This window comes from Polyodon spathula, chromosome 16 (assembly GCF_017654505.1).
Source record: "Polyodon spathula isolate WHYD16114869_AA chromosome 16, ASM1765450v1, whole genome shotgun sequence".
Lineage (NCBI taxonomy): Eukaryota > Metazoa > Chordata > Actinopteri > Acipenseriformes > Polyodontidae > Polyodon > Polyodon spathula.
Window position 1 is genome coordinate 10140057 of NC_054549.1, and position 25382 is coordinate 10165438.

A 25382-nucleotide genomic window follows, 5' to 3' on the forward strand; every position below is an offset into this window, starting at 1 on the left:
TTGCTCTTTCTCTCATCCCTGTAGTTTGATGTATTTAAACTAAGAGGGTTAATGTGTGTTATTATTATCAGACCTGTAACACATACAACAGCAGCGTGACATGCGCAGTTTTGAGGAGTAACTCAGCAATGCAGCGAGTGTATCAGTTTGCAACAGCGGCCAGCAGGTTAGGAATCACTCAGAGTAAGCCTCCAGTGCGGTCTTGCATCTCACTAGCCACTAGATGTCACAAGATGATTATAGTCTGTGAACTGGACAGAAAATACGGCATGCTTCATTTGATTGCATTTATTTTTTTTATCCCTAAATCCTTGGTTAAAAGCTGGCATCTGATATACATGTCTTAGTGTTCCGAAATGTCATTAAAAGAGCAATCTAGGGTCTACGGCTGTTTTTGCTACCCTGGCGAAACATTTTGAATTAAAACGCATCTGCCATTATGTACTTGGTACCATTCTTCATGCTGCCCTGTGCACCAATGAGGAGGGGCACATTGCGGGCAAGTTATCCTGCATTTGGCTGAGACAGATCCACAGATCCGAATGTGTAATGCAGTGTATTGAATTTCAGCTTGACTGCCTTTTAACATTTTCTCTTCTGAAACGCATGCCAGTTTTCCGGTTTCAGAGGCGGTATCAATTGCTCTCTGTTCTCTTTTGTCTTTTATAAATGGGTTTGGCTGGTGTGTGTGTTTTTAAAGTACGGTGGTGATATATGACTTGTTGTATTGAAATAAGCGTGCATTGATTTTCCTATTTAATTGTTCAAAAATAAATGCAATGTAAAACACGCAAAGTGTGATTTTTTCGATTATTATCTAACTAGTTTATATGCTGCTGCAATCCTCTTGCTGTAATCTGTGATCTTGACCTGGTAACAGTAAATGGATGCAGTCCGGCTGAACCTGGAAGCCGCACGGTATCTCAGATGTTTTGCACCATGGCAGTGTTTTCTTTGTGTGGCTGTTTATAACGTCTAAAGAATGCTGGTCTCCAGAAATCAGAAGCTGTATAAAACAGCAGAGGTGCATTTGAGAAGCATACCTGAGTCCTCTCCTGGCGAGGTGACCAGCTCCGTGTGTAACTCTGGAGTGTTGGAATCGGTGAAGGAATCTTACTTGGTATTGAGGGCACATACAGACATTGTATTGGTTTCCTTGCAGGTTGTTCAAGGTGACGTAATCTAATGGATGAGGGTTGCATCTCAATGAATTGTTACACCCCTATTAAAAACATGGTACTCATTACCTTTTAAGCTTAAAATATTGATACGGCTAGCTAATCCCTGACTGCTTTGCATCACCGTCAGTGTCCTCTTACAGTGCTTAGGATGGCGATTACTGCTGTTTAAGCTCTTCAAGATGTAAGTGGTGCTTCAGACCGAACAAAAGAGAACAAGTGGTTTGTGTACTGGCAACCAAATGCAAACTAAAATGACTGGCAGTCTTAAAACATGTGTTGAGACCACTGATGGGGAGCTCTACAAAACTGCAGGAAACAAAACCCCATCCCATCTAATTAGTTTTACCCTGTGTCTTGCTTGCATCCATTGAGGAAAATCTTCTTCATTGTACAATGATTTCCTGCTGTTTCTAATCCTGTAAGTGTGTGCAATCTCGTGATCTGAAACCCAAGGTAATGTTGTTAGTGGCTGCTGATAAGCGTCTGCAGTAACAGCTTGGGTTGGCTGCGTGGTAGCTTCATTCTCCAGTCTCTGTAGAAAACAACATGTGCTTTTACATCCAGGTGCTTCACTTGTGACCCAGGCTGGTGGCTGTGTGCGTTAATGACGCTGGTTTGAAAGGCATCAGTGTGCAGTCGTAACGGGCAGTGTAGACTGCTGTTCCGGATTGTGACCCCTGTCTGTGAGATGAGTTTAAAAGCTCTAAAGCTACGAATGCAGGCGAGCCCGGCTCTTTTGCGCAGTGGTTAAGAAGCCCGCGTGCGGTGCGCAGGGTCGCCGTTTTGCGCCCAGCCTCCACCCTGTTACGTGGTGTCAACTGTGTGGCTCGTTATCTTACTGAATTGGAGGTGTTGGAAATGGGTGGTTTCACAGGTGAAGAGGTGCATTTTTCTATGCACAGCAGTTTGGGATTTCAGGGTTTCATAACTCAGATTCAAAGAAACCAGCTGCAATTGCACAACAATTCGTTCGTCCTCTTTGCACAGCCCGGGCACGAACCGGCGCCGTCCAAGCTGTGTGACTCATCCTGCACTCCCAGCGGCAGCACTTTAATTGGATGAGCCACCAGAGAGCACATGTCCTTTACTAATGTCAATATAATCACATTACCATGTAACTGCAGCAGCTTTCAACACACAGCTCAAAGGTAATCGATTGTCCTTTTAAAGGAGAGATCAAACCCTTCTTGGGTTATTTTGCAAGGGCAGTTTTGGAGCAGTGGTTCTCCAGACTGCTGAAATATACGCTGGCATACGGACAGCTTGCTGTTAAGTAGTGTCATGTGGCGTGTTTGATCAACAGAGCTGGTGAGTGTTGGGAACCTGTTAGCCCTGCTGTGGGCGGGGGGGGGGGGGTACAGTGTGTGAACCCTTTCAGATAGCGTGTTGCACTCATTAAAGGAGTAAATGCTTTCAGCGCTCTTTGCAGAACACAGCAATTGCAGGCTTTTAGTGAAAAAGGGTCTTTGAATAATTGAACTGTTTTTTTTTTATTTGCTGTGGTTTTGCGAAAGATGCAAGTCACCAGGCCTAAGTGGATTTCCTCATCGAAGCAGCACAATTGGTTTTAACACTCCTCCTTAAGACCCTCCCTTTTAAAATTTGTAGCGCCTTCTTTTTCCACCCTGATTGATAAGAGCTGCATGAAACGAATGCTCTTTTCATGAGCCGTCCTCCAAGAAACAGGGTGAGTTTCTGAGATTTTATTCCAGTGAGTGATAATGGTGTGTCGTGCAGGACAGGTTGACATGCCATTGCATGGATGCTGCTGCTGCTGCTGCTGCTGCTTGGCTGTACTTTCCAGTACAGTGGAAACGGCCGGAGAGAAACCATGGAGGGGGTCTGATTGGGGAGTGCGTTCAGCAGCAGCGAAAACCTGATCCCCCCGCTGAACTGTAAAGGGGAATTTCTTTGGTTGGTGTAGCAATCTTATGGACTGAGGTCACAGAGACCTGCCTTTGTAAAATAAACTGTTGGCTTTACTTTAAAGCTCCTGTTTAGTGCATAAATGATCTCTTTGACTTTGATGTAAAGCGCTTTTCTATTTAAGCCACTATATCTATTTGTATTGTAACTCTGTATTTTAAAATAGATTTTTTTAATAAGTGGCTTCAATTCAATAATAAGGTAACAGGAGCTGATATTGCTGAGTTATCCCTCCTTCCTTAAAGGTTAAGGCGGGGGGGATCTAATTGCAGAGTTAATGAGATATATATATTTCTTTGGTCGACTTCTTGCTCTGATATTCATTACTGTGGGTGCATTAATAGTTTGTTGAATGCACAGCTAGATTTCAGTTCAGTCAATCAGCATAACATGCATCAATTCATTTTTTCCAATCTGTGATATTAAAATGATCGCTAGCCAGCACGATTTGCTGTCAACATAGCCCAACAACGAATGATCTAAACGGGTGAATTAACTTGAAATATTGAGGGGGCGTCCACAGGAACCCCTTCTTAATTGTCGTTGGGACGGTAACTTGGGTTGAACCCTGAAATCCAGCCGACCGCAGCTCAACAGGAACATTCAGGGTCAGCCTCTGTATTGTATTGCCAACTCCAAATCCCTGGCTTGTTTGTTTTTTACTGTACACCTGTCCTTTTGTAATGTAAATATAATCACATTACTGCTTGACTGCTCAGGTTTCCCAATTCCATACTCCAGTGATTTTCAACTCCAGGCCTCGAGGGAGATCACTAACAGTCAGGGAGTTTGTTTCAACCATGACCTAGGGATCGATTTCTCTTTTTTTTTTTTTTTTTTTTTTTAAATCTAATTTATATATTTAATTATTTTACCAGGCTGAGGACAAATAGTCTGTATACGCCTCTCCTAAATTAGCAACACTTTACATTAAGGTGCCATTCATTTTTTTTGCCTGTTTTTATAAACAATTTAATGCAATGCATTCAAGTTTTTGGACTGACTCCACAATGTAAAATGCTGCTTCTGAACCTTGCAAGTTATTCTATAGGCTTTTCACTGGCCTCAGGTTGTTGCCTCAGCCTGGCTGTTGATGCCTTTCGCAAGTTAGCGGACAGCTTCATTTGGGATAACAGTAACGGGTCCTGACACGCGTTCTCCCTGCACAGTCCTGTGCAGCAGCAGCAGCAGCAGGAGCACTCCCCTCCCAAAACTGCAAAACACCGTCCTGCCTGAACCATGCCTTTGCATGCCTCACTGCAGATCCCCTTTGTCGACCGCGCTCTCAGCAAGCTCTTTGCATGTGTGCAGTTTATATTGCCTTAATTACACGCTGGATCCTTGAACGCACCCAGAGGGGGGGGCGGGGGGCCCTATCAGTTTAGCTCCTGTATTGTTTTTCATGTCACACTGAGACCAAGGCGCTACGGCAGAACAGGACTCCGGTTACAAGATGCACTGCCACAGGGTGTGTGGTGGGGGGGGGGGGAGGATAGTGTAGCTTCCAGAGGAGGGCGAGCTATTTTATAAACCGGGTGCTGTTTAAAAGGGTTGGAACACGCTCTGTCCGTCCTGGCTCGCCGTGCCTCGGCTGGGAAATAAAATGTTCAGCTACAGCGAGGTGAAGGGCATCCCTGTGGGTGTGAGGCAGGGCCAGGCTCGTAAACAGAGTGTCCCCGCTGAAAATCCGCAGATACCAAAACCACCAGACAGCGACGACAGAAGAAGAAGCAGCAGCATCAGTGCCGGCGGCGGTGGCAAGATGCTGTCCATGTCGTACAGCGAGAGCAGCCTGCGAAGCGGCACCCACCGCTTCCACTCGGAGCAGAGGCTGAACGAGCCGCGCCAGTCCGACGCAGGGGAGCTGCAGCGGCAGAGGGAGGTGCGGGCGGCCGCGCAGGCCAAGAACATGGAGGACTTCCTCAAGATGAACGGGCTGTCGCTGGAGGAGTGTGTGGCGTATCGCACTGGCATGAGGTACAGGTAAGCGTCAAGACACCGGGCTGGCACTTTGGAAAAGTACCCCCACGGTGACAGCATAGCAAAGTGTGATAAGGCAGGGAAAGGTGTAATAAAGCACAGTGAAAGCATGGCAAAGTGTTATGAACCACAGTGAAAGCATAGCAAAGTTTAATAAAGCAGAGTGAAAGCATGGACAGGTGTAATAAGGCACAGCAAAAGCATGGTAAAGCAGTTAAAGAAACAGACCTCGTGTTTGAAGATTGAATAAGGGCTTCTATAAAGTAATCCGATTCTTCTTTGAAATGGATCCATTGAAGGAGCAATATAAACTTGAGCCGGTTCCCTTGTGTCTCGTTTGATCATAAAAATATTTTCCCCGCTGCATGCGGTTGGAAGGTTTGGTGCTCTTGTCTTGACGCCAGTCACTTTGAGAGGAAAGCTGTCTCTTCTTTTTATGCGAGAGAATCTTCACCAAAAAAAAACGATTGCAAGAAGCAGCACGGAAATAAAGGCATCAGAACAGAACACACTGTGCAGTATCACCAGCTACAGCTGATTCTCTGACGCTGGGGAGATGCTGTATGTAAGTGTAGTAGTCGTGTTACAAAGGTTATAAATCAGACAGCAACAAAGGGAAGTATTTAATCACTTGTACTGATGTCAGCTTTGGGGGTCTGGTCTCAGACACTGTCACCTGCCACATTGTGTAGAGTGGGCTGTTTTATCTTAACCAGTTAATGCAGAGATGGTACCAGTTATCTACCTTAATTAATTCATGAATATAACCACTACAGCAAGGAGCTGTGGTATGTGAACAGCACGTCGGAGACCAGCAATATCATGGGGTCATTCATGTCCACAGTGTAGACAGGTCTCGGTTTAACATCTACTCAAGTGCAGTACATAAGAGCATGAGAAAGTAAGGAGAGGCCATTCAGCCCGTCAGCGCTCGTCCAGTTCCTCGTAGCTGATTGATCTCAGAACTTTGTCGCGTCGGGTCTTAAAGGATGCCAGGGTTTCTGCCTCAGCCCATTCCGTACTCTTACCTCTGATCCTGGTTTCTGTGCACCTCTTAAAGTGATGGTTTGGGTTAAAGCACTGGATGATTAGTAACACCAGTAAATGCAAACTGGAAAAGCAAGGGAGCGTGTCATGCAAAGTGCAAGGGTCTGTAAGATGGGACTTAGGATCCAAGTGACGTCCAACAATAAAATATTTACTGTGGAAATAGTTTTACCTTTAATTGACCTGCCGTGGGCAAAAAAAAAAAAAAAAAAAAAAAGTATTCTCCTTTTGAAACCATTTTTTAATGTGAGCACCATCTTCAAACAACTCCTGTCTTCAGTGTATTGTTTAGCATTATTAGAATGTACATTGATTGGACACACATAAGGGGGATAAGAATGGGGGGCAATAGACAAGTTCATTTCAAATCTATCCGATGGTAGTTCTACTAAAGATGGAACAACTCTCATAATAAGTACTTCATTTTCCTGTGTGCCAGACCCTTTGTCCTGTACTATGATGAACGCTGTTCTCACTGATACTGCGTCTCTCTCGTTCTTCAATGGTGTGTGTAGTAAATAGCTGGAACTCTATACTTGCTCTGGAAGATGGGTCCTATGACTGCTGGAAGGGCTTCTATCAGTAATTGAGTCTCTTGCCCTAACAATGTGTTGTATTTTGATCAGCCGCATTCTTTCAAAGGGGTAAAACAGGTCAAGGGAAAAAACAGTCCCGGGGTTAATGAACCTGCAGTATCCTTATCATTACTTATTTACCGGAGTATGGGTGACTTACCTGACCTGAGCATTGCTGAATGTGTGTGTGTGTGTGTGTGTTTCCTTTGCAAATCACATTAAACCTGCAATCAGACCTCTTCAGGTCAGTAAGTCTACAAGCGTCTTAATAATGTGGACAATCCCCTGACTGCTTACAAACTCCCAGGACTCTGCATTAGAGATCATTAGCAAAGCAATTGCTAAATGAGTGGAACCAGAGACTAATTTGAGTCTGGAACTTGAGATCCCATTCGATACTGCACAGTGATTGTAACACAGTTACCTGTTGGGATTAAAATAGCTGGCGGCGTCTGTTTGGCACTGAATTTGGTGTTTCTGGGTATATGGAAAAGCCGAGTCATCGAAGCCTAGTGCGTCTGTGCAGTCCTGCTCTTATCGGGAAGGCTTAGTTGACAGTCCAGTTTGTTTGCGCACACACAGGACAGGGGCACAAGCTCTCTCCTTCCTTGCACCCTTTGCAGTGCGTCACTTCTCACACCACATGCTGCAGCAGAGGGTTATAAGTGGCATCTTCAGAGGTTTTTTTTGGTTTTGTTAAAGCTTCCTGAACACACAGGAATTTTAATATGTGCAGTGTGCTTTAATGATCAGGGAAGCAGCAGACCATTGCCCAAGCTAATGAAATGTAGTTAGAGACGCAGTCTTGATCACAGACAGATGGCTACTATTGCATAGCGTTGCCGAAGGGACTGCGTCCCCCCGGTCGCTGGGCTATCGGATGGGTTCACATGCCTCGGGAGATTTGTTTAACAAAGTGCATCTAACCGGCTGTTACTTCATTCATGGCCGTTGTGTTCGTTCCACCCCACTGAACCTGGAGTTTACATATCTAGTCCACTGACTTTGCATCTTAAAGCAGCATTAGGTGCAACATTAGAAACGTCAGTGCGGTTTCATGTATTCATTTTGTCATACATATAAACTGATTGAGCAGTGAAATGAATGCACTTTATCTTAACAGCATTTCTGTGCTATTCCGTGAACACTCACGCATTCATGCATCCATCATAAAAACCCACCTTTTCACAGCATCTAGTCTGTGGATATTGTATCTTGTGAACTGATTGTAAATCCTCTGTTATACATACAGTACAATCTCACCGGTATGCAAAATGGCTTCTCGTGGAACATTACCAGAAGGTTAGATGGGACAGCATTTCCAACACGAGCAGGAGCACAGGGTCTGAGTCCACAAGCTCAGGAAAGACTTCCCACAGGAGAGATGGGAGAAAGAGAGCCGGGCCAGGCTGTGATTTTAACATCACGCCTTTCAATGACAGGCAGGCACCGCTCCACTCACAGACCACCTCTGAACAAGGACCCCCTGGGCTGAGTGATCCAGTCCCTGCTTTATATACAATTACCATCTTAAAGAACCTGTAAAAAAATGTTTTTTAAATGGAGTATGTTTGTTTTTCTTGTGAAAAATGTCAGCGTTTGTTAAAGGAGTAAATGCCGGTGCAATCTTTCAGGATTCTGCAGCTGTTTCAGATGTTCAGCCCTTTTTTTTTTGTCTCATTTGAGCGCTCTGATTCTTAAGCCTTGTGTGTATATACGATAGGAGGGGGAGCATCTGTTGTGTCTGAAAGGTAAACCTGCTTCAGGCTGTGTGGTTGCCATCTTACTGTTATTCTTTGAGCAAGAGTCTCTAAGCATTCTCCAAAGGAAAGATATAAACTGGTAATGTTACACAGTAAGGATGAATAGCAAATCTGTAAGTGCACTCAACTACATTATTCAGTTTGTTTACCTATCATTACCAGTTTCAAATGCAGCTGTGGATAAATACTGAGCGAGTTTGACCCATTGCTAGACCATCGATTCAATATAATGTCTTACTGTTACCCCTGTGCCCCGGAATGGAGGAGAATACTTTATTAATAGCTGGGAGATGTACATTGGGACAGCAGACAGATCGTTTATTTACACCAAAATTAAGTTTTAGCAACTCCCCAGATTGCAGGTAAATATAAGCAGTTACACTGGCACTTGCAGGTGCAAAGTGAAATATAAGAGACCTGAGAATGATCAGAATCCTGAGTTTACTGCATTGGAGGATTGGAGTGCAGTGAGTTATACTGTATAATAATCACACATCATCCTCGTCTTTTGTTTGTCCGCTTCATAAACATCCTGGCACTCTCAGTGGCGCTGGAAAGACTTGAGGGGGGAGGGGGTCTTTCTGTCAGGAGAGCCTATCCTCTTACTGTCCATGTTTAATTACCATTTCCTGGTAGCTTCTTATAAAGCCAATTCTCTTCCTAAAGTCAGGGTGATTTATGGAACGCGCCGCTCAGCATCTTGTGAGAGCTGCAGTAAAGCTCTGGTATTGATTTTCCTTGTTGTTATTATTATTATTGATTTTTTTTTTTATTTGCATGCTAGTGAATACTCGTCATCTTCTTTTGTATTAGTATCATCATTATTTTTTATTCTAAATGAATGTTGTTAATGGAGTTTAAATCTTCTCTATATACAGTAAGTAATGGATCTTCAGTGTGCTGTATTAGATTAGATTTTCAGTCATATAGTAATGCATCAGCACAACGTTAATTCTTTTTTATACTGTATATTTTAAATGCCGTAAAGCATCAGAAAGATACTTAGTATACACGGGGGTAACAGTCCAAGTATCTGTACAGTATAGGAGGATTCAGCACTACAGCAGAAGCATAGTTCTCTCTTTATAACAACAATAGAGCTTGTTAGCTATAGGCTAATCAAGCTGCTAGGAAAACCTGAAGTGGGTGGAACTGCTATGCAATAGGAGTCTTACTTCCACCCCATATTTGTAACCTTTCTGGTGCTGTTTAGTTATCCCAGTGTTTCTGGTATTTTTTTTTTTTATTTTATCATGCATCACCAGCAGATGGCACTGGTGTTCTATCCAACTGTTTGTAGCCCAAAAAAGAAAACTCCCTTTTTTAAAGAAAACCTAGAGTAGTCCTATAATTTGATTCCAGCTGCAGATATGCTCATTTCAGTTGCTAATTCAGCCCCTCAGTGGTGTTATTGCAGCAGTGTACCACCCATATAACATTTCGTTTTGTTGCATTCAGTTGTTTTTATTACGTGCATTTCCAGTGCGTTTCTGATTTCTTGATCACAGAAAGTAAAACAGAAAATTTCAATGCATTACCTCCTACAGTATCAGGGTATTCAACACAGCAGAGGCGTCTCCTCATGGCACTGCTGGAGTTCTGAGCTTCTGCAGGCTCGGTGCAAGCTAAGTGACGGCTGTGTTAGTGAACTGTGCATGGATTACCTGGGAGAGGGAGGGGGCAGAGGGGAACAACGCTAGATCAGTAGAGCAGGTTTAAAGCCAGCTTGCAGCAGCTCATTCCTCTGCTGACGGAAGGCTTTTACAGGGGACGAGCCCTGCTGCTTTGCTTTTAAAGACCAGAATGCAATATCCAGAAGAAAAAAAACCCAAAGCGTTTCCGTCTGCAGGCTCCCCAGTTCCCAGGTTTAAAGGGATTGGCAGCAAACAAATTAATTCCAGAAATCTTATCTGTGGTGCGCTTCCAGCAGCTCTCGCGTGTTCAGCTTTGAAAGAACTGCTTGTGATTGCAAAGAAGCATCTTCATTTTAAAACCTGCGGTCTGGCACAGCTCTAGGTTAAGAAAAATTTTAAAAAACTGTTCCGTAAAGCATATCAGTCAACAGGGGAAGCATTTACACAGCCACTGGAAAAGATTTCAAAGAATGCTCCCGTCTGAACGCATGTCAGTCACACCGATGACCTACTCTTTCCTCGTTTTTAATTTGAATTATTAATGGCAGCGCTGCTGCCAGAGAAGACAATCTGAGCTGTATCTTTGCACCTTTTTAAAGGCCCCCTATTCAGACTGAAATAAAACTCCCATCACACTGCAGTTGGAGCCGTTCCAGGTTTTCCTGCAAGCTGAATCAGGCCCCACCTGATCTCTTCCTGTTTCTGGATTTTGTAGTGAATTTAATCTTGCAGTAACGCCTGGGTCAGCTCGTTACTGTGCACGCTGCATCTCTCTGCTGTGTCAACAGTTTTTAAATGTTTACTCTGCATAGATTTTATTTGAGTGCATAATTACCTAATCTGCATATAATGTGTTATATATATGTGATCAAGCTTTTTCTCAAAAGAGCCAACTTCCCAGCTTTTCGGTATGTTTAACATGCCTTTGTCACGAGAAAGTGTGTTCGATAAACGATACAATATCAAAAATACATAGCTGAAAGGACTGTGTTTCAAAATAAGTAGGCTTCCATTTCGGTGTTCTGTAGTTGGTTTTGTTGGTACAGTTTACTATATTTTCAACAGTAGTATTTTAATTCAGAACGATTATGATTCTGAAAATATCACTTGCCAAAAGAGACGACTGAAAATGAAATCAAAATGTTACCCATGCACAGAACTGCATACAACGTAAAAGGCAATGCAATTTAGCAAAAGATTAAAAAAACAACACCAGTTTCAGGAATTAAAACCATATCCAAAGTCAGTCTTCAAACGTAGTGCTTGATAAGACCCTAATGTCACAGTTCACTTGCAAAGGAAAATGTACAAAAACAACTAAAGATGTAATTTACTGCATAGTTAATGATGCAACAATCTACGATTCCTTTCTATTTAAACCTTCCATGGTATTAAATCCATTTATTTTCCTTTATTCTTCTTCTGTATTGTATCTGTTATTAAATATATATAAATAAATTAACCATAAAATTATAATATACAAACTTATTATATATAGATATAATTTATTGTATATAAAATGTCACCAATAAGGATCCCTTCAATGTGGAATTATTTTTTGAGGCACAGAGCCCTGTATTCAGTGCAGAAACGGATTCAGTGGAGTGAGCAAGAAAACAGAATGGGAGCTCTAAATAGGGAAACGTCCTTATTAATGCCTAAAAAATAATTGTGTAGTTACTGAACTTGAAAGGATTGATTGATTGTGTGAATGCGTCGGCAGTAAAGCACAAATCATGCATGCAGAACGCGCTTTCCAAAGCCCTATTCCTTTAGTACAGCAAGCAGGTAGGGTATGTCCATCCCAAAGTAAACGCAGAGGTCGATTATTACAGGTCATGTGAGAAGTGGAATTACTGGAAAAGTGATACCCGATCCCCTCAATCTGCGTGACATACTTTTAATAGGATGCCTGCAGTCCAATAAGCAGACTGGAAAAGCCAGGGAAGGAGTAGAGAGATTGTAAATCAAACCCGGGCAGGATTCATATATTTAGATACACCGTTGTTTTATATATTTGAAATAGCCTACTGCGCGTAATATATATATATATATATATATATATATATATATAGGGTTCCAATTTTAAGTGTTCTTTTGTGCTAAGCCTGTCTGTCCGTCACACGTGGTGCACACGATACCTACCTTCAGTTTGCACACCAACCTTCGCTCGTACGCTCCTAGCGCCCTGCTGACGTTCTGGGTTCTGTGTTGAGCCCAGAAAAAAAAAAAAAAAGACAATTCAATTTCGATTTCGATTTCTGCAGAGTCCCTTCAAGAGACTCCAGAGCCACTTTTCTTCCCATGGCTTCTGATACTCGGACACTTGAAACTACTGATTGTGCGTCACTGTGACCCCGAGCGTAGGAAACTCTCTGTAACTCGAGCGGTTGCATCAAATCAAACCCCAGCGTTTTGATGAGTCTAAAAATAAAGCCTTTCTCGTTTTGCAGTGACACTTGTGTTTTCTGAAGAGTGACCTGCAGTGTAAGCTGGTGCGGTGGGTTTGTTTCCATGCCAAGCGCGGTGCTTAGTCTTTGTTTTTCCGAATTGCTTTCCTAGATTAGAGCCGGGATTTCCTACAGGAAATCAAATAAGATTAGCGCTACATGAAACTGCATACGAGAAAGGGATGCAGAATTTATAGAAAACAGATCTAATGCAATTAATTAAAACAAATATGTGGTTAAGAAGAACCGGTTTGTAGGCTTTGATGATAAAAGTAGATGAGTTATGCGTGCTGGTTAAGGTTAACGCCACAGTCAGCAGAGCGCCAATAGCATTTGACAGCCTGATTCCTGTGGGGTTTCTCTCTGTGAGTACGACCTCCCCTGTGTTAAGTGCCTTACAGTGTAAGAATACATGTTTAATTTATCAGGTAATCTGCAGTTACGATTGCAGGCATTAGCACAGTTTATTCTGCACAGAGTTTGAGTTTTTAAAGCCGAAAACGTTCTGTGGCACTTTAGGGTATGCAGAGCCCTCTGAATTGTATTTTAGTTTTCATTCACTTGCAGTCGTGACCGCCTAGTTTGGTTTTGCTCTGCGTGATCTGGAGAGGAAATCCCTGGGAGGTTAATTGTTGTACATCTTTGAAGGATTTCAGTGGCTTGGTTTTTTTGAGAATATGAGCTTCAGGGATCTAATCAAAGCCCGCAGACTAGGCTTGGGAGATTAAATCTGGTGAAAGAGGGATGGCCCTCCAGCTGAAAGAGAGGAAAAAACACTAGGGTGTTTGATGATGATGATGATGATGATGATGATAAATTGTTCTCGTGATTACCAGGCAGGAGAAACCGCAAACACAAGCGCATCCTGATGGCCTGCTCTGTTTTAATCTATGAATCATTGATGACAAAACACAATGGAGCACAATGGGGAGGAGAGTGCTGAAGGTAACGAGACACCTGGGTAGCAGGGGGCCAGCTAAGTGCATCATCCATGATCTGTTTAAACAAGCACATTTAACATGGATGGTGTATGATGAGGCTTACCTGCATGTAAACACATTCCGTGAAAGGTAGTATCGACCCGGACGGCTTCAGTAGAACACAAATCCTGTTTAAATCCGTCTGCAGTACTAACTTTCTCAGTCGCTGCAGTACCACTGTTATAAAAAAAAAAAAAAACAGCACAGCCCAACAGCCTGGGCTCCCCTACTGCAGCAACTCCACTGTCGGTAACAGACAGCACTTTCCCTGATATAGCTCGTAGTTCACCTAATGTAGTAGAGCAGGGGTATTGACTCAGGCATGCTGTGGTAGAGCAGGGGTATTGACTCAGGCATGCTGTGGTAGAGCAGGGGTATTGACTCAGGCATGCTGTGGTAGAGCAGGGGTATTGACTCAGGCATGCTGTGGTAGAGCAGGGGTATTGACTCAGGCATGCTGTGGTAGAGCAGGGGTATTGACTCAGGCATGCTGTGGTAGAGCAGGGGTATTGACTCAGGCATGCTGTGGTAGAGCAGGGGTATTGACTCAGGCATGCTGTAGTAGAGCAGGGGTTGAACTTGCACATAAATCTGCTTTTTTGCACTCTTAAAACACAGAGACACAACAATCACACACACACACACACACACTGCCACAAAGCAGAAACCTACAATGCTGTGCTCTGTCATTTACTTCATGTCCCACACGTGGGATTGGATGAACGCTACTTGCGCTTGGACGTCGTCCTCGACCTTTTGGAGCTGGAAACCTTTCAGAGAGAGAGAGAGAGAGAGAGAGAGAGAGAGAGAGAGAGAGAGAGAGAGAGCTCTAGTTGTGTGTGTTTTAATTCAAACCTGTTTCAGATTCATGTGACAGCACCGTTTTATCCAGCCAGCAAGGAAGAACGGGGAGAGTGGAAGAAGGAAAGAAGCTAAGAAGCTGGACCACAGATAGTGAGGTAGCTCACTAGAGCAGGAATTAAAAAAAAAAAAAAAAAAACACACATATCTGAGTCTGGACTTATCCGTGGTTATGGATTCATTTAAGACTGCAAGAAGTTGTTCCAGGGTTGGTTAAAAAAAAAATCTCTCAAGATCTCCATCTGCTTTTGGAGCAGTTTGGCTGAGGAAACATTTTGCATACTCCTAGTAGCACTAGCACTGCAACACCAGACAGACTCCTCTTGTCCTGCAGTGGGAGACTCTCCAGCCCTGATAGTGCACAGCGGTAGTGTGCTTCGGTGCGGCACTGTTGCGCTTGTAGCCAGCCTCTCCTGCTTCTCCAGGAAGGATGCAGGTGTCTTTTGTATGCTCGGACCATGGCTTAAAAAACCGAAGCACGGAGGAGCGGCTGAACCGACAGAGCAGCAGCAGCCCGAGCATGGGTACAAGGAGCAAGTTCCGGGCCGTGGCCATGGTGGCACGGAGCCTAGGCCACCTCGCCGTGCAGAACGTGCCCTCCTCCAGCGACTGCAGCATGAAGACCCCAGGCATGCAATATAGGTAGGCTGCTGGTCCCCTCTCCGCGCACGGGGCTGGAAAGCGGGCGTCTGGTTGGGGTGCGCTTTTATTCGCTTGTTTTCAGTAAAGATTTCGAACACTGTTGGTGTTTCACTGGACAGTAGCTTGAGTTTTTACTTTCTGCATAGTGTCTTTATAGAATATTCTAGACTGCAAAACACGTCCCATTAAATCAGTCTGCTGTACTAACAATTAATGATTTATGCACAGTACCTTACTTTGGTGTCCTATGTGTGTGTATAATATATATATATATAATTATATATATATATATAGATATATATATAGTATATATATATATATATGGCCTATATATCATGACCTGTACCTTATCCCGATCCTGTTATCCCGATCCTGAGATTTCCTGTAAAAATAAATGCAATCCAGGTGGCTCCCTTCCTGGTACATTAAAATGCTTTTAAAAAGCCTTGGCTTCTGCAGGTGCAGTAAAAGCTGATCAGATTGATCTCTAAGTGTAAACGGCACAGTTTTGTTAAGCCCTAAATGCAGAATTAATACAAGCCGTGACAAAGTGAGGAACGGCTGTGGTTGACATTTGATGGGTCTGTTTCAGACTGGTGGTGTCGTTGTGGTAGCACAGTGGGCTGATGAGTAATAGGGGCGAGCAGCGAGCAGTAGGCAGAGCTAGCCCCGCACACAGACCGTTTCTCCTAACTCCTGCTGCTTTCTGCAGAACACGCCAGGTTTGGAGAAATAAAGAGACCTGGTGTTGACTTTGCTAAGTAAGGGGTGGTGGTATCATGGGCTGAACAAAGCCTGAAAAGCATTTGTCTCGAACGAGCGGCTCTGGAGGGAAAGAATCCGTTTGTAGACAAGCAGCTCAGAATTAAGTGAAGTATTCAACAGTGAAGTGCCAGTTTTGTTACATATAAATTATTACATTGCACACTGGAGTAGTGGCTTTGATACATGAAAGGACCCCTGTGCCTTTGCAGTAAGTTACCAGGCTCTTGTGAAACATGTGTATGAAACGTCAGCGTTTAAGCCTCTTAATTGATATCTCGAGGTGCTGCTATGTGCTTGCACTGACAGCGTTACATTTCAAACTGCTCACCGCGCTGGCCGGTTTTTTTGTTTTTTTTTTAAAGTCGCCTAACCCTATGCAAGGGGATAGGATCCATTACAGTAGCTTTAAATGTAGTTCTCTTTGGAATTTAATTAGCATATTCCTAAGTAACCCTAACCCTATCATAATGGGGTGTTTTACAAGGAAGTGGCTTATCACTTTATTAAAGTTAACATTTGTGGCAGCTGAATTAACAGCTTCATCTCAGCTGGGAACCTGCTTTATTGTAAATCGTGTCTCCGCTAGTTTTGATAAGAGCTGCAGAGTTGGCTGGAGAAGTACTCATTATTACAGCTGTAGAACTAGGAGCCTAACTACTGTGCAGCTGAAAGGGTCTTGTTTCTGGTGTAAGAGCAGAGGACTGGCGTGTCCTTCGCTTCTATCTGCAAGTGCTGAAAGCGAGTTTGAGAATCTTCTCGGTCGATCGCAGATCAATATCAGAACCAGCTTGAATTGAAGTTTTCATTACAGGCTGGTGGCCCCTCCAAATTTCTTTTGTTTCATAGAGCCCTGTTTGTCCAGACTGGGTTTGTATTGAGAAGTGCTGACCATTGCCATGGGTGGAGGATGGGGATGAGTCTCCTATACAGTACCCCTGTACAATCTGTTCAGTAGAGGTTCACATTGGCTCGGTGATTTACTGTACTCAAACCCGTAGGCATAGGGACACCCCCCAGATTAAATGTGCATCAATGTTCTTGTTTTTCTTCTTTCAGGCAGGGAAGGGGGGGGGGGGGGTGGTTGAAATGATGTATTTAATTAATGATCTGTGAGTCAACAGGAGGCTTCAGGCATAATACAAAATAATAATAAATCTCTATGTATTTGTGTCCCCGGGCAATGCGTTAGTGCTCTGCTGATCCTGCTGTAGTGTATTAACGTTATTCAAAAAACAGAAGCAGACGTTTCCAAATAGCCATTTAATGTAGCAGTGCAGTTGCGCTATCCTGCTCTGCACGGGATCTGGTCTGTAATGACCTTCAAGCCGAAGCAGGGGGTATTATCAGCACACTGTACCCAGTGCACGAAGTAGAGGAAGATTTATTGTTCACTTAAGAAATCTCTTGATTCCTGTTGTCGGTACACTCACTGTGCTGTTTAGCGTTGGTTTGCATTGAAATCTCTGTTGAGTACTGCAGGACGTGCCAGGTGTGGGAGTAAGGGTTGTTGTATAAGGGTGCTTATCCCTCTTTGCTGCTGATTGTATAAGCAGGAGTTATATAAGCCTCTCAGCTGCGGCTGTTTGTCACTGTTTTCTTGCTTCTTCATTCTAATGCCTGTGCGCGTTACGAGGGCAGTCCAAGCAAAAGACAGTTAAGAGGATTAAAAGGTCCGTATCCTCCTGGTTTTTTTATTTTATAGAATCTTCTTTTCTCTAAAACAGCACAAGATAACCGTAATATTTAATGCTAGCACTGGGACAAATATTCAAATAGGCATCCATGTTCGTATTGGTGTATAAAACAGGGTTTCTATAAGACGGTATCGGAGACCCGTGCGAGGGGTCCCTCGCTCTGGGAAGAGAATAGTTGCTGGTGGCTGTATCAGCACTGCAGACAGCTTGGAAACAGGGAGGGGGAATAGAACTAATAAAACAAACACAGAATCAAACTGCAGAATAATAATGCTGCTGCTGCTGCTTCTTGTCAGATTGACTGTGTGCTATCAGAGTAAACAGGTCTTCCACCTGCCCACAGGCTGAGTGTTCTTGGAGAGTTTTTTCTTCAGACTCACACCCTTAATGTCAAGTGTATCACGTGGGCACCAGAAAGAACATATATATGCATACTGTATATGCAGGCTCTGAAATTTCCACAAAACCTTTACATTTAACGGATCCCAGACATGTTTGTTTTTTTCTCCAGTTTTCCAGTTCTCCGGTCTTGCCACTTCGATTATCCTCAGTACAGTAGATTCATTACAGGATTTTAAAATACGTAAATAAAGGCTGCATATTAAAGACAGTAGTATAGAATTTTTATTTTTTAACTCTATTTTTTGCTGCATAATTGTCGTAATTGACTGTCTGTTTATCTCACTGAATCGTTTATCTTTATTGACCAGTTGATTGCCTGTTTGCTTGTTATGGGAATGGGTACCAGTTTGCCAGTCCTTTTTCTGCTTTGTGCCCTGATGAAGGCATTGCCGAGCCGAAACTAAAAGACTTGCTGCCAGCACCCAGACCTGCATTAGTGAACTGGAGAAGGCTTTCCGGCTGAGGGTTTGGATCCCGCAGGGGGTATTGCATTGAACCTAATCTGCCGTATTGATTGTCTTCAGCTATTTTGAAGGCTTTTTGTTTGGCGCTCATCTACGATTAGTCCATAAAAATCACTTTCCTTGTGCCCAGTTTTCTGAAACCATCCCAAGACACCAAGATCTGTATTTTATTCACTATTACATGCAGAGTAGCACGTCTGATTGACCTTTTCAAATAAATTCTCAAACTTTTGTGTGTGTGTGCACTACCAGTACCTGACCGCACTTCAGTCTCGACAGGTTGGGATAATCGGTCCTCCTCTGGCTTGTCTATTATATTCAGAGCCGTAGCTGTATTATATAAAAGCCCAAGCGCTCTACTGCAATAGCGTGGGTATTGGTTACATTTTTGTCATTACTAATTCAAAGTGGCTGGGATTTGTAATCGCCCCGTTTGCAATGGGAGAGGAACGCACTTCGTAAATGGTAATGGACGGGCCCGCTCTCTGAGTGCAGAGTGAAACGGGATCAGCGTCGCGTTGGAATGAAACTGTCTGGTTTCACGTTTCACGCCCTCAAGGACCTGCTCACGCTGTTGACATGCCTGCGCTCTCTCACTACTGGGGTACACGACACCCTCGTTCCATACCTGCGTTCTCTCGCTACTGGGGTACACGACACCCTCGTTCCATACCTGCGCTCTCTCGCTACTGGGGTACACGACACCCTCGTTCCATACCTGCGTTCTCTCGCTACTGGGGTACATGACACCCTCGTTCCATACCTGCGCTCTCTCGCTACTGGGGTACACGACACCCTCGTTCCATACCTGCGCTCTCTCGCTACTGGGGTACACGACACCCTCGTTCCATACCTGCGCTCTCTCGCTACTGGGGTACACGACACCCTCGTTCCATACCTGCGTTCTCTCGCTACTGGGGTACACGACACCCTCGTTCCATACCTGCGTTCTCTCGCTACTGGGGTACACGACACCCTCGTTCCATACCTGCGCTCTCTCACTACTGGGGTACACGACACCCTCGTTCCATACCTGCGCTCTCTCGCTACTGGGGTACACGACACCCTCGTTCCATACCTGCGTTCTCTCGCTACTGGGGTACATGACACCCTCGTTCCATACCTGCGCTCTCTCGCTACTGGGGTACACGACACCCTCGTTCCATACCTGCGCTCTCTCGCTACTGGGGTACACGACACCCTCGTTCCATACCTGCGCTCTCTCGCTACTGGGGTACACGACACCCTCGTTCCATACCTGCGTTCTCTCGCTACTGGGGTACACGACACCCTCGTTCCATACCTGCGTTCTCTCGCTACTGGGGTACACGACACCCTCGTTCCATACCTGCGCTCTCTCACTACTGGGGTACACGACACCCTCGTTCCATACCTGCGCTCTCTCGCTACTGGGGTACACGACACCCTCGTTCCATACCTGCGCTCTCTCACTACTGGGGTACACGACACCCTCGTTCCATACCTGCGCTCTCTCACTACTGGGGTACAAGACACCCTCATCGCCCGTCACAAAACAATTTACTCCAAAATCGTCATTAGTCAAGTCTTAGGTGTTCATTTCTGGATTGGTTATTTTATTGGGTCTGTTTCTACTTTCTTAAAAAAAAAAAAGAGATAGCTTTGTAGAATAGCTGGAATAGATAGCTTTGAGACTGTAGCCCTAAATGCAAACAGGACCTGTTTCCGTGTGAATACCGGTTAGAGAAGGGCGGCTGTCTGTGCTTTTTGGTTTTGTTTTCTAGTCTCAGTATTTATTCAGATCTCATTGACGACACATCCCTGCTTCCCTTCACACTGTGGTCCAGTTATTTAACCCTTACTGTCCCCCCAAGGTCCTGTTCTGATTGCTATTCAAAGCCGAGCTTCCCTGGTTGCCTCACCAGCTCATCCAGTTCATTGTTAGGCAGCACTGTGATTTAGTGGCATTTTCACCTCGACAGCTGCAAAGGAAGCACACTGACGCACTTGCATGGGGACCAGGAATACCAGGCCCACAGCACTGCGTACAATCACTGTGCTCTGTGTTTATTCTGTGAATTAAATCAGCAGTTTCTTACCAGGTTATAACTGGAATGGCATTTTCTGCCATTCGAAGCTTGTTTTATCATTTCACTCTCAATTCAATGCAAAGAAAGAACGTACCATATGAAAAGAAACTGCAGCCTGGTGCTGAGCATCACAAAACCACTGTGCGATTTTACAGTGTCTCCAGATAGATTTTAAGAAAAAATGTGCATCTAAATCTATATCTTTTTTTTTTCTCTGTATAGAAGTCACAATGAGATGCATTTTCATGATGTAATTCATTGTCACTTTGGCTCTGTTCGTTTTTATTATAGTTTTGTGATCCAGCTACTCAACATGCCATGGCAAGATCACAACTGAGAGGGAGAGAGAGGGAGAGTTGCTGGTTTAAATCTTCCACCCCTCTAGCCATAGATCATTTAATAATGTCAAGAATCGTCTCTGTTTCCTTGCGCAGTCTGGAAGCACACATTGGCTCCGTCACAAAACATTAATAAGAACTTAATCCTGGCAAGGATGTCGTCTTTGTATCTGAACTGAAGTCTCAGACTGGGGACACAAGTCCTGCATGCAGTATTGAGCAGCACGGGTGAAATATTTAGCAGGTACATTGTGTAGACAGATGGCTTTTTCACCACGAAAAACGTCAGGGTTCCAGCTTCCTTAACCCTGGGGCGAGTTACTCTTTCATGAGAAATGTGCACTCTGCTTTTAAAATGTGTGGGTTAACATAAAATACTTAGTGTCATAAACCAAGTGTTTTATTTTTAAACAAGTGTGTCTCTGTGACAGGCTTACTGTAGTCAGCCAATTCAGAGTGCTGAGTGATGGGCAAGGTGAGAACGAGTTTTTATATTTACATGATGCTGTGGAAACAATTCCTGACCGGGGCTGCTTGCTGTGCACAGAAGATTTACCTCTTAAACAGAGGCAAAATGACACCAGAGCCAGCAGCCTGGCATTCAATAATTGATCGCTATGTTCTGGTCCTGCAAAGCTCAATGCTAGTAGTTCCTGTGCCTCTTATTGTGCTAGGTATTTATATTGCATTACACATGTGGCTGATTGCTGTACTTTTCAGAACATTACTGCAGCTGGCTGTACAGCACAACGATCAATAAAAAAATAAAACGATTTCCACTCTTGCAGTTGCCAGTTTTTGTGAAGTCGGTTATGATAGCTATTGTCGCAGCCGCTTTGTGCACGACAGAAACTTGTCTTGATTTCACTGGAAACTGAGCTCCCCTCGTTTGTGCGCCGAGCAGGCAGAGATTAGTAACAGGATAGCTGTGCCTCACTCTTGGATTTGAGTCTTGGGAGGGGTGGGCTCCGTTCACGCAAACGGGAACCTGTCTGTCCACTGCGCCCATGGGGTCAGAAAGTTCAGCGCTCTCCCGCAGAGTAAGAGGGGCAGCTCTGAAAACGATCACTCGAGACCGGCGTGCAATGCAGGGCTTGGCTCCTCAACGGAGTTAGCACACGGACTGTGAATCTGAGGTCGAGACTTCTAGTGGAGGCTGGGGACGTCCCCGGGGAGCTGTGTTTGTCATCGTCACTTGATATCATAACGTGCAATAAATTGGGGTTATAAAAAGTAATGCTATTGGTAAGAATGTTTTATGATTGGCTGTTTTCTCCGTGGTGGGTGTTCTCTTCTGAGATTATACTAGAGCTGTTGGGCTTGCTTGCGTAAATCTTATAAAACAAAACGCTGTTAACAGTATTAGCAAGGAGTGGGCATGCTTGCAGCCAAACCAAATCGAGTTTGGAGTGGAAAGCCAAACATTTTCAAGCATTTGACAAAACCAAAAGAAGCTTTCTAACTAAAAAATGTAATTAAAAAAGGCTAAGCTGGGTCCTGAAGAAAACGAGATGCTGGTGTGTCCCCAGTAAGAAAGAAAAGGCACAGGTGTTTTTGGCTGTGCAGCTTTGCTTGAACAGTGAGAGATGTGAAGCAGGCAATGCTGGGGGAAAAAAAAATTGCTAAATTAGTTTTCAGACAGTTTTTTGTAACCTTTTTTGAATTTCAAAGCTAACCTTCAGTAGCTGGTGTTCTGACACAGCACCCACCTCTGCAGTATGTTCTGTGGATCCCTTTCCCAGCAATAGCAGCTGGGTCTGTGCTGATGACGACTGAATGTCTATAATGCTGCGCAGCAGGAAAACAGTATAACTGTAGGGTTGCAAATCTGTATGTTAAACACAACACTGCTGTGCCAGGTAAGTGATTCTCTGCAGAGCATCATCAGATCTGTACCCAGCCTCCAGCGTTCATTTAAGTGTTGCCTTGAGTAATATCTGTTGCTGAAACTCTGCTTTCTTTTCTTTCAACAGAAACCTTGGAAAATCTGGATTGAAGGTGTCATGCCTTGGTCTAGGTGAGCATATAAATACATGAATTAAATAGATAATCAGTTGCAGTATAAAAGGGTGGCTTTCTTATCCAAATCCTTATACCTGAAGGTAGTAATTGCAGCAACGCAGTGAGTCAAGATCAGGAAAAACTGACATGACTACGGCATCTAAAATGTGAGGGAGGCACAAAACACACAATACACACAAAACAACGGCAGTACAGTGAGTGCCCCTGGGATTGAGCAGCGCAAAGTGATCTCAGTCCATTGCTGTTTATCTGTTTGCTACCGTACTGTACGCCATGCAGTCCTCAGTCTAATTCAGTTGGGTTACAGCGTAGTGTCAGATCATCAGAAAAGGTACTGGGTTGCGTTAAAGGTGCTGGCATGTGTAGTTTCTGGAATAAAGGGCACTGTATTTCTGCAACGGGAAGCGTCACAGCACCTCGCATAAGAAGCACAGCTGTGCGATCTGGTGATCCTGCATTGCCGCACTCCATTTGAAATGTCAGGAATCGCTGTGCTGAGGGGAGGGCTCGTTGTTCCCATAAATCATGCTGGATTTGTGTCCGTTTTGCAGGAACATGGGTGACCTTCGGAGGTCAGATTACTGACGAGGTAAGGGCTTCTGCTGGGCTTTTTATTTTTCTTGTAGCTTGAATATTTCTGGACATTAATAAACATGTCAGTTTGGGCTTTAGTATTTATGAGATAGATAGAACCCTTTTTTGTTTTATTTTTTGTTTCAGAATTTCTCTGTTTTTTTCTCGTGTTTTCGCAGATGGCAGAGCAGCTGATAACGCTGGCCTATGAGAACGGGATCAATCTGTTCGATACGGCGGAGGTCTACGCTGCTGGCAAGTAGGTACTGCGGTGCGAGAGAGAAACACGCAGCAGGAAACCTGGAGCGCCACTGCAATGTTCTCTGCATGTGCTCTCGGATGAGAGATGGTGCCAGGTCTCGCCCATCTGTCACTCTGCACGCTGTGCCAGGGACCCCTCACTATCCAATGCCTTTATTTCTTCTTCATTCATTCTCCTTTTCTTTCGTACTTCCCTGTTATTTAGAAAAAATACCATGGTGAACTTTTATAAGGGGCTGCACTTTAAAAAAAAAAAAAAAAAAAACATGTTTTAAAATTGTAAAGCAGACGTGCTTTCTTTAATGCTCTGGACTGCAAACGCTTTGTCTTGGAGGCCGTCTGGAAAAATGTCAGTGCGCCGGGAGGCATCTGTGGCTGTTTCCTGCCTCCGTTCATCACCATGTAAAGAAAGAGGCTGTGCCGCCCCCAAACCGACTCGCTTCTCTCTCACTTTCCCTTCATAAAGCTGGAGATGCTGAGCGTGCGATTTGTTTTACTTTAGTGATGTTTTGTTCCTGCACCTCGGATGTGTCTGATTTCCCATTTCTTTGAGGTTTGGCAGCGCAGTCTTTTCATTGTGTCCCTCTTCTAATAAGCCCTTTTAAATTACAACTTGAAACTCTTTTTTAAAACACACATCTTGACTTTTTTTAAATGCTCGTACATTGCCAGTTCAAACTTCTAAGCCTTTTGTTTGTCTTATTTTTTTTTCTCCTTCCAGGGCAGAAGTTGTACTTGGGAATATAATAAAGAAAAAAGGATGGAGGTAACCCTTACTGTCTGTCTGTCAGTATAAGTACTTATTTGATTTCACTGGATTATATTTGTTGTGTAATGTCTGTGTACACTCGATTTGTTCGTCCTCACTCAGCAGTTTCTTCTCTCCTGTTTGTGTTCTTTCTCGCAGGCGCTCCAGCTTGGTCATCACAACCAAAATATTCTGGGGTGGAAAGTATGTCTTTGCAAATTTTAAAACTTTTTAAAAACTATAGATTCTTTAAGTGTGACGGTGCGTTACAAGGATACAAACACGGCCATAATGTTGAGATGCATTTCGCCCGACCAACTGCATAAGCATACATTACACTGCTTTGTAGTTTTTGAAAAGGTTTATCAGATTTGCCCCGAACGCATGGAAAGGCTTTGAACTGTCAGATCTCTGCTATTGTGTTTCTTGCTTTTACTGTGTCGTCTGCAACCATTTTCTTTGTTAACTTTCTTTTCAGAGCAGAGACCGAAAGGGGGCTGTCGAGAAAACATATCATAGAAGGTAGGACTACCGTAGGAACCCAGCATGCAATACTGCCCCCTCCCGACCCAGAGATTCAGCAGCTCCTTCGTAATCGTCTTTGCCACTGTGAATTCCGATGCATTTTGGATGTAACCGTGGCAGTGCTCCCATACAGAGGCGTGATGGGGTGGGACACAGCGTCTTGTTGTGCTGTAATGCTGCCGTCTCCTTTTCCAGGGCTAAAGGCTTCTCTGGAGCGGCTGCAGCTGGAATACGTGGACGTGGTGTTTGCGAACAGACCCGACCCCAACACGCCCATGGAAGGTAGGTGTGTCGCTTGGCTGCTTTCAGACTCCTTCTCCTCCTCATTTGAACCGATCTAAAAAAAAGAATTGTCTGTGAGGTCGCCTCCATTCTGCGGCTTTGTAAAGAGGAGCGGGGGGCCGCTCCACCTTAGAGTGGCCCTGCCTGACAGCATGCTCCCACTCTCTCTCTCTCTGTCTCTATGCTCTGATTTTCATCTG

General features: G+C 44.1%; 1 protein-coding gene across 7 annotated transcripts in view; it reads left to right on the forward strand.

Moving 5' to 3' along the window:
- The window catches only part of LOC121329171 (voltage-gated potassium channel subunit beta-2), a 54231-nt gene that overhangs the window by 21937 nt on the left and 6912 nt on the right, over positions 1–25382 (forward strand). For 6 of the 7 annotated variants that reach the window (XM_041274590.1, XM_041274589.1, XM_041274588.1 and 3 more), the window contains 7 exons: positions 22745–22788; positions 23345–23382; positions 23546–23625; positions 24349–24393; positions 24535–24579; positions 24854–24897; positions 25096–25182. In XM_041274590.1, the coding sequence (XP_041130524.1) occupies positions 22745–22788; positions 23345–23382; positions 23546–23625; positions 24349–24393; positions 24535–24579; positions 24854–24897; positions 25096–25182 (383 nt within the window). Of the gene's footprint in view, positions 1–14568; positions 15040–22744; positions 22789–23344; positions 23383–23545; positions 23626–24348; positions 24394–24534; positions 24580–24853; positions 24898–25095; positions 25183–25382 lie in introns of those variants that run through there. The other variant, XM_041274595.1, reaches the window with a different exon arrangement.